This window comes from Colletes latitarsis, chromosome 4, assembly GCF_051014445.1.
Source record: "Colletes latitarsis isolate SP2378_abdomen chromosome 4, iyColLati1, whole genome shotgun sequence".
NCBI lineage: Eukaryota > Metazoa > Arthropoda > Insecta > Hymenoptera > Colletidae > Colletes > Colletes latitarsis.
In genome coordinates, this window is record NC_135137.1 from 39,285,352 (window position 1) to 39,298,449 (window position 13,098).

Below are 13,098 nucleotides of genomic sequence, written 5' to 3' on the forward strand. Positions count from 1 at the left end.
CCTGCAATTTGTACGTAAAGTATGGTTGTTTGGTCTCTCATTATGCATTAGATTATTATTTGCTCGATAAGTTCGACGAAGTTGATATTCAGCTTCCGTGGAAATGTGGATGAACAAATAACTTTTAATGGTTCATTAACGGAGCTGGGTAATTCGTAAATATTTAAGTATCGAAAATGATTTGGTTAGGTTGTGATGTAAAACGAGTCAGATTGGAGATAGCCACTGTTACATAAGACATATGCGGTAGATTGGTTAAACATATACTCGCCAATTTAAAGTATTTATTAAACGGAATATGTTTTCGTTAAAAATTACTTATGTGCACAGACGTAACTTTGATCATCCGTCATGATGCGACATCTGGGGAATCTGTACGAAAGATATATTTTATTAGTAGTCGTCAGATGGCGACCAAGGCATACTTACGGTATTTGGTTGTTGGTAAAATTTTTTGTGTATCCTCGACACTGGTCGAGGATAAGTTTTTATGGAAACATTGTTAAAAACTGTAAATGTGGCGAGGCCGTTGAATGTCGAATTTAATACGTTGCCTGGTACTGTGACCTTTGAAGCTTGTAGCTGTAGACGTGATTTCTACGTTGCGTGACTTCGACGAACAGGTAATTCTTGCATAACGTTATAAATTATTCCGGTATCGTTTGCTTTGTTCCAGTAAATAATATAACTTTGTGTTTTGTATATTTGTCGCATTTTTAATAAAAATTAGTAAGTTTGTTGCTTTGCGTCGTATTTACGGTTGCTGCTTCGAGCACTTTTGGCGCCAAATGGCGCCATTTGGCGTTGCACATGTCCGTTGAAACGAAACTTCGATACTTTTTGCTTAAAGGTGTTGCTTTTAATGTTTAATTGCGTGAAAAATAGTTTAGAAAACGAAGTTGTAAGTTTATTAAGATGGAGGAAATGTATAAACGTCTCAAAGTCACGAAAGAATCAACCATCGATGATATTGCATCGTCCATTAGTAAGTGAATGATTTGTACAATCGAATTCAATCGTTTAATTGTTGTCTTTACGAATCGTTAAGTGTTTTCTCTTTGACGCGTTTTAAAGAAGAACATTCAAACGTTGCGTTTCTATATATCTTGTATTACAAATGAAAGCAAGGTTAGGTAGTAAATTAAATTCTACGAATCCGTGTTGGAATAACGGTTAACAGTTAGTCGAAAGTGAGAGATTCTATTTAACGAAATATGAATTTTTAGGCGAAATATCCGCATCTGTTGCATCCTTAAGTGAGAAGTATAGAGCTGTCTTAAAGATTAATAAGGCGGTGGTTCTTTGTTATCAAAGTATCAAGGAGCATCAGAAGGAATCCAGTATAGAGCAAATACAATCAGAGTTGGAGGGAACAAGAATAGACAAGGAGTAATTGGTATGAATAAAGAATACATTTTTTATATTTTGTAACATTCATAAGTTAGTAAATATTGGTTTCATGCTTAAAAATATAATTCATGAAACTGTATACGTCGCAACATTCCCTGTAGATTACCTAAATTACGTAAAGGTAATCCAAGTATGAACCTTATGGAAAGAAATATAGACATTATCGTTTAAATAATTATATTTCCTTATATCACAAAGTCTTTTGATATGTAAAAATTATAATGACTTAATCCTGTAATATCAAATTAATACTATCTCACAAATACTATAATTGCATGTTTTGTGTTGTATTAAAATGGCACGGATGCATGGGTTTGAGCTACAAGCATGTTCTTTTAAAAGTAGCTGTTTCGTGAGTCTTTCAATATAGTCTGCTAGTTTGGAACTTCCTTAACGTTCTGGGTCATCTTTAGGCTTTCTTCTAGGATCCGCTGCATCTAATGCAACTATTACAGGGGGTACATTGTCTGGTTTTTGCGTTTGTCCAAATCTGTAATCCGCACCCTTTGTGAGTGGAAACCATGTCTTAGACAATGGTACTTGTCGACATCTGAAACGCGCGTTTAAGAATATAGAATTCAAAATGATTTCTTCGTATTAACGATTATTCGAATTAAGGCATTAGACGTGCAAAGTGCATTAGATTGTTGAAAGGCTCGTATATTCCAAATACTTTTTTAAATCAATGCTGCATCGTCAGTTTACCGTTTGTACCTTACTTAAATGGTATACTAACGTTGCTGCACTTTCCGTTTAGACAATTCGAAAAATAATACTTTTAATGGATTTTTGTTTAAAACGATTTACACGTCGCCTAAGTGGAAAGCTAAACAAACTTAGTTCGACGTATTACGTGTTTACCGTATCAAGACCAACTTTTAGTTTGTATAAAAATATGATTAGAAGTTGGTACCGTCCCACCGTACGCTTAAAATAATTTAAAATTATTTTGATCAAATTGTATTCACAAAACAAGTGGTACATTACGAAGCTAGCGATTTTTGCCAACAGTTTTCGTTTATAAAAGCATACTCGAATATACGAGCGTGTGAAACTTGCATGCAAGTTTTAATAAGATCACAGTATACATTGGTGAATCCATACGTTTGAAGAAAGCGACGCATGCTTCGGTTGTTTTCAATTTGCGGTAACCTTACAAAGAAAAGCAGATTATAAAGGTAGCAAGAAAAGTGGAAGCAAAGAAGCATTAGAGTACGTTATTGCAGTAGCGTATTTTTGCGAGAACGTAGTAGTTGATCGAACGTAAATACGAACAATTTTGGATAGATCGTCGAGAAAAGGGGTTGTTAGTTGAGCGAGTCGTGCGGCTTACAAGATATGCAAAAGAGTAGAGTGCAGTGAGAGAAAAGTTTCCTTATTTCCACAGTAGTGTCCCTATTCTTTCCGCTCACACCTGCACGTGTTTTGATCGAAGTAAAAGCCGGTGGAACAGTCCAACTCTTCTCTGCAGAAACAGGCACAAAGCTCTGGATTCCAGACCTTGGTGTCGTTGTTCCTCGAGCATTTTTCCGCCTCGTCGTTGTTATTGCACGCGCATCTGCATTCATCTTTCACATACGACTGCTTCTCGTTGCAATGCTGTAAAGATAACGTCGAACGGCTAAAGCTTTTAAATGTACAGATAATCTCGTTCGGTCGAGAAAACCGCAACGCATGCACGAACGTGTTCGCGAACCGTCAGCTATAGACCGCGAGCCGACTTGTACCGGTTTAAGAAGGAAGATCCCAATTATCGGCTGTCGTCAAATTACCTCCGCCTTAATTCTGCAGTCACACACACATTTCGTGTGCTCTTCCACGGGTATGATGCGCTTATCCCTGTAACTCAGTCCGTTCACATGATCCATCGATACCACCCATACCTTGAAGCATGAGTAATATTTAATTAGTTCGGGGACTAGCAATTATCAGTAATTTATCGACACAGTGGCTCACCTCGAAATTTCGGAGTTCCGACGCGACTGGCTGACAGGAAAGTAACGAGTGACTGCAACATCCTCCGCATCTCATGACGCGCGTGCAAGAGGGAAAGTAGACTGTGGAAGGATCGTTATCTAATTTCAGAGAAACTGGTTGTAATTCGGGCATACATTTAGCCGGAACTGGTCGCTCCGCGTTCGACCGCTCTCCTGCGCCTTCCATCCTACCTGAAAGCAAGTCGTTTTCAAGCATCTTGGAATAGTAACTTGGGAATTTCATGTATTATTGTGTACCATCTTTAGAACTAATAATAAAAAGTAAAATCCCTCCTCGAATTTGTTAGAGAATTTCCCTCCGCCACGGTTCACTCCAGAATTCCTATTACGTTCGTTCCAGTGTGGTTTCTGTGGTTTCGTGTTAACATATGTTAAGTAGAGAGCTTTTTGTCGTAAAGCCTGGCTCGTTCTTTTAGGCGAACAGGCAATGGACGAGCACACGCAAGCTATTTCGTTCGCGAACAATTACTTTGCCCTAGTCGATGGTCTTGCTTCCGGCTTAGAAAACCATCTCTCGAACAACGTGGTCCTCGATTGGTTCGGCAGGACGATCAGAGGCAGGAAGAACGTAACCGCATTCATGGAAGCGCACAAAGTGAACAGTCGTCACAAATTCAGCAACATCGTGCCCATCGCTAACATCGGTTACAAGAAGAAACGCTCGAACCGGTGAGAACACGCGAATATAGGATCACGAAATAATTTTGTTCTCGTTGGACCAGGAAATGGTAGAAATCGTAATCGCCGATTTTTATACAGGAAAAAGATATTTTCGTATCAAAGTCGGAGCGACCAGGAATCTCTACGAACCGATAACGATAATCTGATAGAACGTGAATTACCCACCCAAGAATCATCAGAAGTGTTTTCGAAGAATGACCTGATAGTAGATTTCAATCAAAATGAAATCGATCCGAAGGGAATGATCGCGATGCACGACGACACATTCTACGATTTAAGCGAGGGTGATCTCAGCAATCTTTTCAAGCTTGAGATGTCGTCAACCAACATAGAGGAGATTGAGCAAAGCATTAATAGGATAAAATTGGAAGAGGAAATGGCACCAACCATCAAAGCCATCAAGAGAGAGTGTGGTCAAGGAGATGGGCCCGTTGTCGTTGAAACTAGCTCGATTAAGTACGTGGAGGCCGAAGGAGAGATTGAATTCTCGCGCAAATATTGGAAAAGAGGCAAGAGCTATTTTATCCCTACTCCCGCTAAAGTGTAACGTAGTTTCCTCCCCTCCGAATCGAAATAAAATTAAAGAGCGGCCATTCACTTACATATTAAAATGTTTTGATGTCGCGCAGTATGTTTTGGGTCGTTACCCGTGTGGTTAGCTCTGGGTTAGGTTCTGCAATAATACAGTTTAGATATATTTGCAAGCGTTCCAAGACAGTATACAAAGTGTAGAAATTAGGAATTTGTACGTAAGTAAATGGCCGCCACTGTGTGTCGTAAAGAATCTCAAATATTTCATAATGGGAGTGTTTAATTCGATCGCAGATGCTTGGAATGCGTATTTCTCGGCCACTACTGGCGCTCACACTTGGAGGCGGCCGTGCAAATTGCAAATTGCGTATTCCATTTCAACCGAGTGTTCAGCCTTGGAACCGTCTTATAAAAGTAAAAATTCTACGACGCCTTTTGGCCAGCCGAAAGCTAGATTGCTCACCCTAGAGGAGATCAATGAAATCTCTAACAGACTGATACCGAATACGAACGATTTCGGTGGTTTTTTGAAAGAAGTGAATTTCTTCGAAGATCGCAAATGCTTTCTGAAGAACCTTGGAACGGAGTTGGCGATCGCAGACCCTTGCACGCCGACACTCTTTCCCCACTACGTGGATAATAAGCTAATCTTTAACAAACCTTGCGTCGACGTGGACGATTGTCACGACCGTAATAGGAAAAAGTTCATTTTCAACTATCAGATCCACTTGATCATATACGAGGCTAGCAACAAGTGCAGGATGAATCTTTTAAGCAAGTTCGAAAAGACGAAAATCTAAGGAAGAAGAAACGGAACCTTCTTTTCGTCGAATCAGAAGATTGATCAAAAGGCAATTATTATTTTTTCTTTTCGTTTTTATTCAGACAATGTCGGAACACGAATTTTTTTTTAAATTATCTTTGCAGAGGAAAGGTCTTTAAGGTAACTCTTCTGAAGGTTTTGTGGGTTTGCGTTATATTTCGTTTGTTTACCAAACGATTTTTCCGCGATGGTTAGCGATTTTACGCTTTTAAGATTCGTAAAGCAACGGTGATCAAACGTTGCAAATTACGTTTATCGCGTATTTGATTTTTATAGCTTTGTTTTGTTAATTGAACCTTTTTTAGTTTAGAGACCGTGTGTACGGTTTATCAAATGATCTCATATTTACCGATAATGAAGCATCGTTCAAACAGTTAAATTACCAAGAGACACCGCTCGGTATAATTCGTTTATGTAATCAACCGATATTTGCCAGGGTGGTTGTTGATTTATTTGCAACAATTTGTTCGTTAAACATCGGAGGATTTGTGACGGCAGCTGGTTCTGCATCGTCGCACGATACACGCCGGTATAGATCAGTATTTTTGTACATTTGGTATTGTCCAACGTTATATTGATTATTTCATTGAATAAAGTTCGATCTACGAGATCGTATTTCTCGTCAGTATTATTTCTTAAAGCGTTACTAATCAACCGGTTTTCCAAACGAATGTTAAGTATGACAGATTCTAAACGAGAATCTCGCAAGCTAATGAGGGAGTTTCACTATATGATTCTTCTTGTTGGAATTTCTCACAAATCTTTATTGATATTTATGAAATATAAATACAAATTTGAAACAGAATACGCTTTGAAGGGCTTCGAGAACTCACTTACTCTTAATGTGGTACGTCGGTGAATTGGGGTACGCTGGTAGATTGGGGTACGCTGGTAGATTGGGGTACGCTGGTAGATTGGGGTACGCTGGTGGATTGGGGTACTTTGGTACACCCTGGACGATGTTCAGAAACTCGTCGACCGAATCCATGGAATCGATTTTCTTGGCTAGTTGCAGCATTTTCTGAAAAAATAACGAGGCATTCACGGCACAGGAAGTGCGATCAACGGAAAATTCTGTTGGTTTCACCTGTGTTGTTATCTTGATCGACCGACGATCTAATCGGCACCGGTAAACCGATAACGCGCGTATTCCTGGTGTAGATCGCGCTAAATGATAACGATATCGAGACTACAACGTTGATCGATTGCTCCATTTAAACAGAAATGTTTTAATATCGCAGCCGGTCATTTGTATTTCGCATTCAGTCTTGCGACGCGAAACGTTTTTCCTACGAAGAGCGCGTTAATCAGCCACTTTTAAGTCTGTTTGCTTAAGAATTCCAGCGTTTTGTTATGCATATCGCGAGTTGCTGAATCGATCGGTGATCGGGTGGGACATCGGTTCAGGTGTACCGCGTAATATTAACAACAATGTTTCAAGCTTTTAGAGCAGCGAGTCTCAACCTCCTTTCCCCCATCGTCTACCTTTCATTCAAGTATGCAAATGTTTTGGTATCTTTACTCATCGATTTATATAAATTTATCGTCCCGGTTGAGAATCGCTGCAGGAGTTATTTAGCAAAATAGATATCGAAGCGATCGAGGTAAACGAGATCGAACGGAACGCCTCTCTAGTTAATTATCAGGGTATTCCCTGTATATAAGCGATCCGTGAATCATTAAGTACGATCGCGGATGCTCTAACGACAAAGCAAAGACAGGATTACCGAACAATCGTGGGTCAATCATCCGGGAAATGGTATAAAAATGTTCGCTTTCGCGGTACCTATTTTTAGATCGCCATTAAAAGCATTTTTATCCACGTTTGCGCGAGGTGTCAACTTGCCAGCTCGTGCAAAGTCGTTTCTCCGGATTTGAAACGTTCGCCCTTCGACTTGAAACAGGTTTCGAACACAAAGCTCTATCGCACGGACGCCCAAAAACGAGCAAACGGCGAACCGATTTCTAAGAACCAGCTTCAGCGTTAATGTCCTCTTTCGATAAACTCGATGGACGCGTTCCCTTTCGACCATTTGCGAGGATGTGTCATTTTATCTTTTAATTTTGAGCGCCGTTCGAAGTACGTTTACAGGTGTGGACGGAATCGGTAACGGTTCGTCGAGCATTCTGGTAGCAGTTCGCGTGCACCGGAATTTACGTAATCGTGAAATCTGTTGTCACTCGGAGACAGTGTGCTTTCTGAGAATCATTAGCTCAGCTACATTTCGATCAGAAATTAACGGCACTTTTAAAGGCTGTCTGCGATAACCGGCGCCATTCGTGATCGTACAAACGTGTCACAACGTTGGAACGTGCGAATGGTATCCGACGAACCGTGGTACAACCGGTGATTCCTCGAAAGAGCAACTAAAAAATATTAAATGAAATCTTCTCAACGGTTGTGTGACGCATAAGGAAAATGACTGACAACGGCAAACTAAATTCGTGATAATTTAAAACGAAGAGCGCAGCTTTGTTTACGACAGTACAGGCGACATTTTTAACAGTTCTTGGAAAATAATCGTACATTAAGACCAATTGTTAAGGATTGCATAAAACTTTTCAAGTCATTTTTCTCGGAAACTACACAATGGATCAAAAACATCTATTTTATATTTTTTACTTCGTCGCGAAGAATCACCTTTTCACCGATACTCCGTGTGTTCGATAAGCCTGTTGTAATTGCATTATGACAAAACGAACGTAAACTCCGCGAAATAAAGGCTGTTGTGCCGTCCTTGTTGGAAGAACGAGCTTCACCTTGCAACACTTGCGTTATATGCGCATTTTATTAACCGCAACCTCAATTTCTATTCTTTCGTTTGCGAATCAGTCGAGCTAAGCAATTTTTAAGTATCGATTATTATAAAGTAGATCTTTCTTTCGGTCACCTCTGGGAAAAATTTGAATGGGAGATTCTAGAGGCCAAGATAAGACCAGAATCAAGAATACCAATTTGTTGATTGAGGCTTCGTTAAAAGGTTATTAACGTTTAAAGTTCCATATCGATCGGAAAATTTTTCGGCGAAAAAAAGAAATTTCAAATCGTTCTGGAAAAAATATTTTTGGCTGCGAGGGTCAATTACAATCATTTTTGGTCAATAGACATACCCCCGAAATCCTACGCAGTTTCGAGAAAAAAATTCGTGTAGGTAACTTTTTAACGAAGCTTCAATCAACAAATTGGTATTCTTGATTTTCGTCTTATTTTGGCGTCTAGAATCTTTCATTAAAATTGAAATAATTCTGATAAAATAACAGCAATTTTAAACACATTAGCATTCCAAATATGCTGCATTTTCCTCTATTATGTGAAAATTGTGCGAATTTTAAATGAACCACGATGCGACGCGCCGATAAAATTGGGTAAGGATCGCAAAGTAATCGTCAGAGTATTCTGACAAACGCCAAGTGACGTACAATTAGTTGTATATCGAATCGCTGACATCGTGACGAGCATTCTAAGCGTATCATACACAATCGAGGCTTCTACCTCGATCCTCGTTCATCCTTGACATTAGCGGTATTCGGCCTTCGACGTCATTCAGGTCTTTAAGGAAAAACGAATACGTCCCCGTTGTCAAGGATGTCGTAATACTACTGTTTACCATTGAAAGCACGAATTTTTTCGAGAGACTGTCTCTTTGATGTTTACTCGTTCAAGAAAAGTATTAGTCGATCCGAGAAAAAGGATAATAAAAACGATATAAATCATCATGGGAGAAACAAGTCGGGCGTTTACCAGAAAAAACTCATTAAAATATGGCATCCATATGCAATGCAGTAATATCGTTGATTCTAAACGCTGAAATTTTGTATCACCTTCAGCTCGAATCGACCAATTCCTTCCGGTGAACTAATTTCCTGCAAACGCGACACCGTTTATTGTTAACCTGTCTCTTGTATAAACTACAGTAACACAACCGATACGGATGACTGCGTTTGCGTAATATCCCAGAGCCGGCGATACAGCGCGCTGCCTATTTCTCAAGACACGTAATTTTGCAGGATTTTTACGTCCGTGAGAACGTTCAAATTCGCAATATCTTCGAACGATAAGAATTGCCAAGCGTTCGACGATCGGAATGAAATGATTGGGATTCCAGTCAACGACACTGATATCATTCGCACGACGCGAGATTGGTTCTTCACCTTCGTTGCGTTCGATGGTACGCTTTCTCTACGATCGTCGTACGCCGGACAATGTAATCGCGTCATTTGCCGCGGAGAAAACGTGGGAGCTAGAACCGGGGGACTCGGGAACGGAAACGTTTCGTTAAAATGTAGAAACACCGTGTTTAACGATCGATTTACCGACAATTCGCTGCCACCGTCAGACTTCTCCGTCGATTTTCCGCTCCTGGGTGTGATTTGTCCGGGATAGACGAAGCTGTCGGTGTCGTGGCTCAGCCGCGTGTCCCTTTGAGCCACCACGAGCCCGATAACCATTATTATCACGACGATCGTGAGAATTAACGGTTTGCGTCTGTTCTGCGACATGTTCTCGCGTGGTCGGTGTATCGGCTGCCCTTCGATATCCACTGGAATTGAAAAAAAAAAAAAAAAAAAGCTGACGCCTGCAGGCTCCTTTCGCGAACAGTTATCGTTGTCGGACGTACGCGGTGATCGGCACTAGCGGTTTCCAAGTTAAGAGAAAAAAAGAGGACGTCGACGACACGTGTTTAGGAGACACTCGGTCCCGCGGTTCGCATTGCACTCCGTTCGCTGCACGGGTAAAACGCGAGTATGCACACCTGAGCAGGTTCCTCCGCTCGCGTCGCGATCGACTGCCGAAGCGAATACGTCCCGACGCGTATTTCTGGTCACACACACCGCGACGCCGGCTCACATACGAATCGCAATAGACGCATCGCTTCGCCGTGTACCACCGTCGCACTCTTTTTCTCTGGATATTTTTTTTTCGCGGTGACTGTTTCATCGTTATCGGAACGCAAGCAACAATCATACGCAACGTTATCTACCGTGCGCATTGAGACGTTTTTCCGACCTGCACCGGAACCAGCTCAATTGTAGCGCTAAGTAGCACGACGGTGATAATGAATGATAATGAACTTCCTTGCCGAATCCGTTCGTTAGTACGAAGGTCTTTATAGATTCGGGAGCGTTAAGATTTCTATCCAAAAATATTACGAATAAGACCATTATCTGTCTAACGAATGCAAAACAAACACAAGCATTAAAGGGTGTTTATCGATGCTTAAAACATGCATACATAGAGCGACAGGCGAATCCCGCAGTGTCGTACAATGTGTTAACGTGTAAGTGACTCGTTTGACGAGCAGATTTTTTATGCAGGATTGCGGGACTGACGAGGGGCGTGGGTGTATTAATTTGCATGTATAAATTAAACTAGTCTCGAATCGACCTCCGTAACGCAACGTCTCAAGGTAGCAGTTCAGGCGAAAAGTTCGAAACGCTGATATCGTGAACGAACGTGAGTTCACGCACAGAGTTCGTGCGATACAGATTGTGAAAATATTCGGAATATAAACGGAGAACAACCTTGTAAGATTGTAACAACTGTTTTTACTTATTTTATTTTGGAACAATACATTCAATCGATTCACGAAAAAGAAAAGGTAGACATGGTTTGGCTAGGCTTCTTCAAATTCACTGGATGATTAAGAGATTAGAGGTGTTTTAATTGGCTTTGTAGTTAAGAGGGTCGCTTAACAGTCTTTCTAATAAATTCCAAAATACTGTACTTTTGTCACTATCATTTTAGATTTAATTTTTTAAAGCAGTTAGCAATGTATGTTTGGAGATATTGGATATTCCAAAACTTACAACACAGTCTCTACGTACCATTATGTTATAGAGCATACTCGTCACTCTGTTTTCTCTATTGCAACCTAGAATATACAAACGAGTATTAATTTTGATAATAATTCAAAGAAACATTTAAAGAAACTTTGTTACCTGAACTCTACACAGGACAGTGTGTTTCCATTAGTTTTTATAAATGCAACATTGTTTAAAAGCTTACTTTAAAACAAACACCATTTCCAGTTTTTCCCAGAAAAATCACTATAGCACTTACTTTGAAATATTGAACATAAAATATCAAAAATACATAATAATAGGTTATGTATTCTTCGTTATACAAGCTCTGGGGGCAGCCATTTTCCGCGTAGCGCAATAAGAACATCGATAGGTCGATACGCGTCTGTGCGCTTCGATTTGACTCCGCGGTTTATTTGAATACAAACTTACACGAATTATATAACAAAGATTAAGATTCACTGACTAATTAATCATAAATTAACGGTTGTATAAGAGACGAGACATAAGAGTTGGTTTAATGAACTACGATCTATTTTATACGCGTCATATCGTAGAAATTCATAATTGTTTTATACATAGGATCTTTGTCCTCAAGATTCACTGCAACGAAACGCATATTGTGTATATTGCGACTTGTTTTGAAACGATTTTTTTTACAGATTCCATTAGTTTATCGTGCGTTGCGACTATAACCGATATAATTTTTCTGTATTCCACTAATGGTATTGGAATAAGTTTTCTAAGGTACCTTTACCGACTTCGGTAGTTGGTTTCCGCGTTGTTCAACGGGTGACCATATTTGAATGTAGAGCGCGTTGCAAAACCAGTGATTTTTCACGAGATTAATATTTGCAATACACGTAACATTTACTCCTGTGAGGAGTTAAGTTTATACCTTGTTAGTTATTGTACATAATTTCTTTTTTAATGCAACTTTATTTATCGTAGCTTATTTACCTATGCACGTTAAACCAGATCCCATCATGTTTCACGGACGATAATTATTTATTATTGTGTGTAATTATTTGGAGGTTTAGAACGAAAGTGTGTGTAATTTATACAAAGCAAAATGAAAGGTATTACTTGGTTTATGTATCGAAATTTTGTGCAAGTTACGAACAAGCGATAAAGCAACTTCCTTCTCTCGGTAATCTCGCGTTAATCGACAACGACTTCCTGTGGCCGATTCTTTATTGTTATCTTATCGTATTAATTTGTTCCTATATTTACAATTTGTATCCGTGGCCCGTGTTTGTCTGACAATAAGTGTGGGTTCGTTATTGTTACGCTCGTTGGATAAATGATCTACAGACTTCTTTATCGACGTTGCACTCTGGAAAGAAGAATCCTGCAGGTTTCGCGGAGATCCTCGACTGGTTTATAGATCCTTTTTTAGTGCTGGTTACGAATATGTTTATTGATGGGAACGGTCTATTGCAAGATATAGATCTGAAACAAAAGGTGTAAATATTTTTACATAAATGCTAGCATAAATTCTTTAAAAGTATGAATGATAAAGTACTAGTAAACTAGAATCATTATTACTATTAGCATTTCCCTGAATTTAATTTCTTACTGGATGCAGTTACTCGAGATCAGCAGTTAGATCGTAATTACCGCGCGATTTTGTTCTGCCTGACTCTAGTCGGGCATATAAACGTATCGACAAACGACTCACTTAGAAGATGGTTTTACAGCGATCTCCATATATCACCTGGCCCGGTTTACAGTTCGGCGGAACGTTGATAAAGGAGCCGGTTTCGGTCTTGTAGGTCTCGAAAGACACGAACTTCTTTGCTTCCGTCAAATTAGCTGCGAGCCTCTTCGCTTCCGCTGATGGCGTCAAATTAG

At 39.8% G+C, this 13,098-nt stretch overlaps 2 protein-coding genes across 8 annotated transcripts; one reads left to right on the top strand and one right to left on the bottom strand.

Moving 5' to 3' along the window:
• The first annotated feature begins 410 nt into the window (after window positions 1-410).
• Window positions 411-6,052, top strand: LOC143341338 (uncharacterized). Of its 3 annotated transcripts, none has more exons than XM_076764221.1 (5): window positions 411-623; window positions 1,227-1,396; window positions 3,824-4,076; window positions 4,167-4,597; window positions 4,914-6,052. In XM_076764221.1, the coding sequence occupies exons 3-5, from the start codon at window positions 3,835-3,837 to the stop codon at window positions 5,417-5,419; spliced, it is 1,179 nt and encodes a 392-aa protein (XP_076620336.1). In that variant the 5' UTR covers window positions 411-623; window positions 1,227-1,396; window positions 3,824-3,834; the 3' UTR covers window positions 5,420-6,052. The 3 variants fall into 3 exon arrangements, with proteins under 3 accessions (XP_076620336.1, XP_076620335.1, XP_076620337.1); XM_076764220.1 differs by lacking the exon at window positions 411-623 and adding an exon at window positions 657-985; XM_076764222.1 differs by lacking the exon at window positions 411-623 and adding an exon at window positions 1,008-1,128.
• Pvf1 (PDGF- and VEGF-related factor 1) lies at window positions 1,571-11,807 on the bottom strand. Of its 5 annotated transcripts, none has more exons than XM_076764227.1 (7): window positions 11,383-11,807; window positions 11,269-11,315; window positions 6,280-6,463; window positions 3,367-3,578; window positions 3,183-3,293; window positions 2,825-3,009; window positions 1,571-1,960 (listed from the first exon to the last, which is right to left on the bottom strand). In XM_076764227.1, the coding sequence occupies exons 2-7, from the start codon at window positions 11,284-11,286 to the stop codon at window positions 1,801-1,803; spliced, it is 870 nt and encodes a 289-aa protein (XP_076620342.1). In that variant the 5' UTR covers window positions 11,287-11,315; window positions 11,383-11,807; the 3' UTR covers window positions 1,571-1,800. The 5 variants fall into 5 exon arrangements, 4 of the variants coding, with proteins under 4 accessions (XP_076620342.1, XP_076620340.1, XP_076620338.1 ...); XM_076764225.1 differs by lacking the exon at window positions 11,383-11,807 and adding an exon at window positions 9,757-9,983 and having other exon boundaries at window positions 11,269-11,293; XM_076764223.1 differs by lacking the exons at window positions 11,269-11,315; window positions 11,383-11,807 and adding exons at window positions 9,757-9,983; window positions 10,062-10,257.
• Between the last annotated feature and the right edge of the window lie 1,291 nt (window positions 11,808-13,098).

Excerpts from the sequence above, each read along its gene's own strand:
- LOC143341338 (XM_076764221.1), top strand. The coding sequence starts at position 3,835 with ATGGACGAGCACACGCAAGCTATTTCGTTCGCGAACAATTACTTTGCC. Across the intron at positions 4,077-4,166 it reads AAGAAGAAACGCTCGAACCG|GAAAAAGATATTTTCGTATC; the intron begins GTGAGAACACGC and ends ATTTTTATACAG. Across the intron at positions 4,598-4,913 it reads GCGCAAATATTGGAAAAGAG|ATGCTTGGAATGCGTATTTC; the intron begins GCAAGAGCTATT and ends ATTCGATCGCAG.
- Pvf1 (XM_076764225.1), bottom strand. The coding sequence starts at position 9,942 with ATGTCGCAGAACAGACGCAAACCGTTAATTCTCACGATCGTCGTGATA. Across the intron at positions 3,294-3,366 it reads CGGAACTCCGAAATTTCGAG|GTATGGGTGGTATCGATGGA; the intron begins GTGAGCCACTGT and ends TCATGCTTCAAG. Across the intron at positions 1,961-2,824 it reads TTCGATCAAAACACGTGCAG|ATGTCGACAAGTACCATTGT; the intron begins GTGTGAGCGGAA and ends CGCGCGTTTCAG.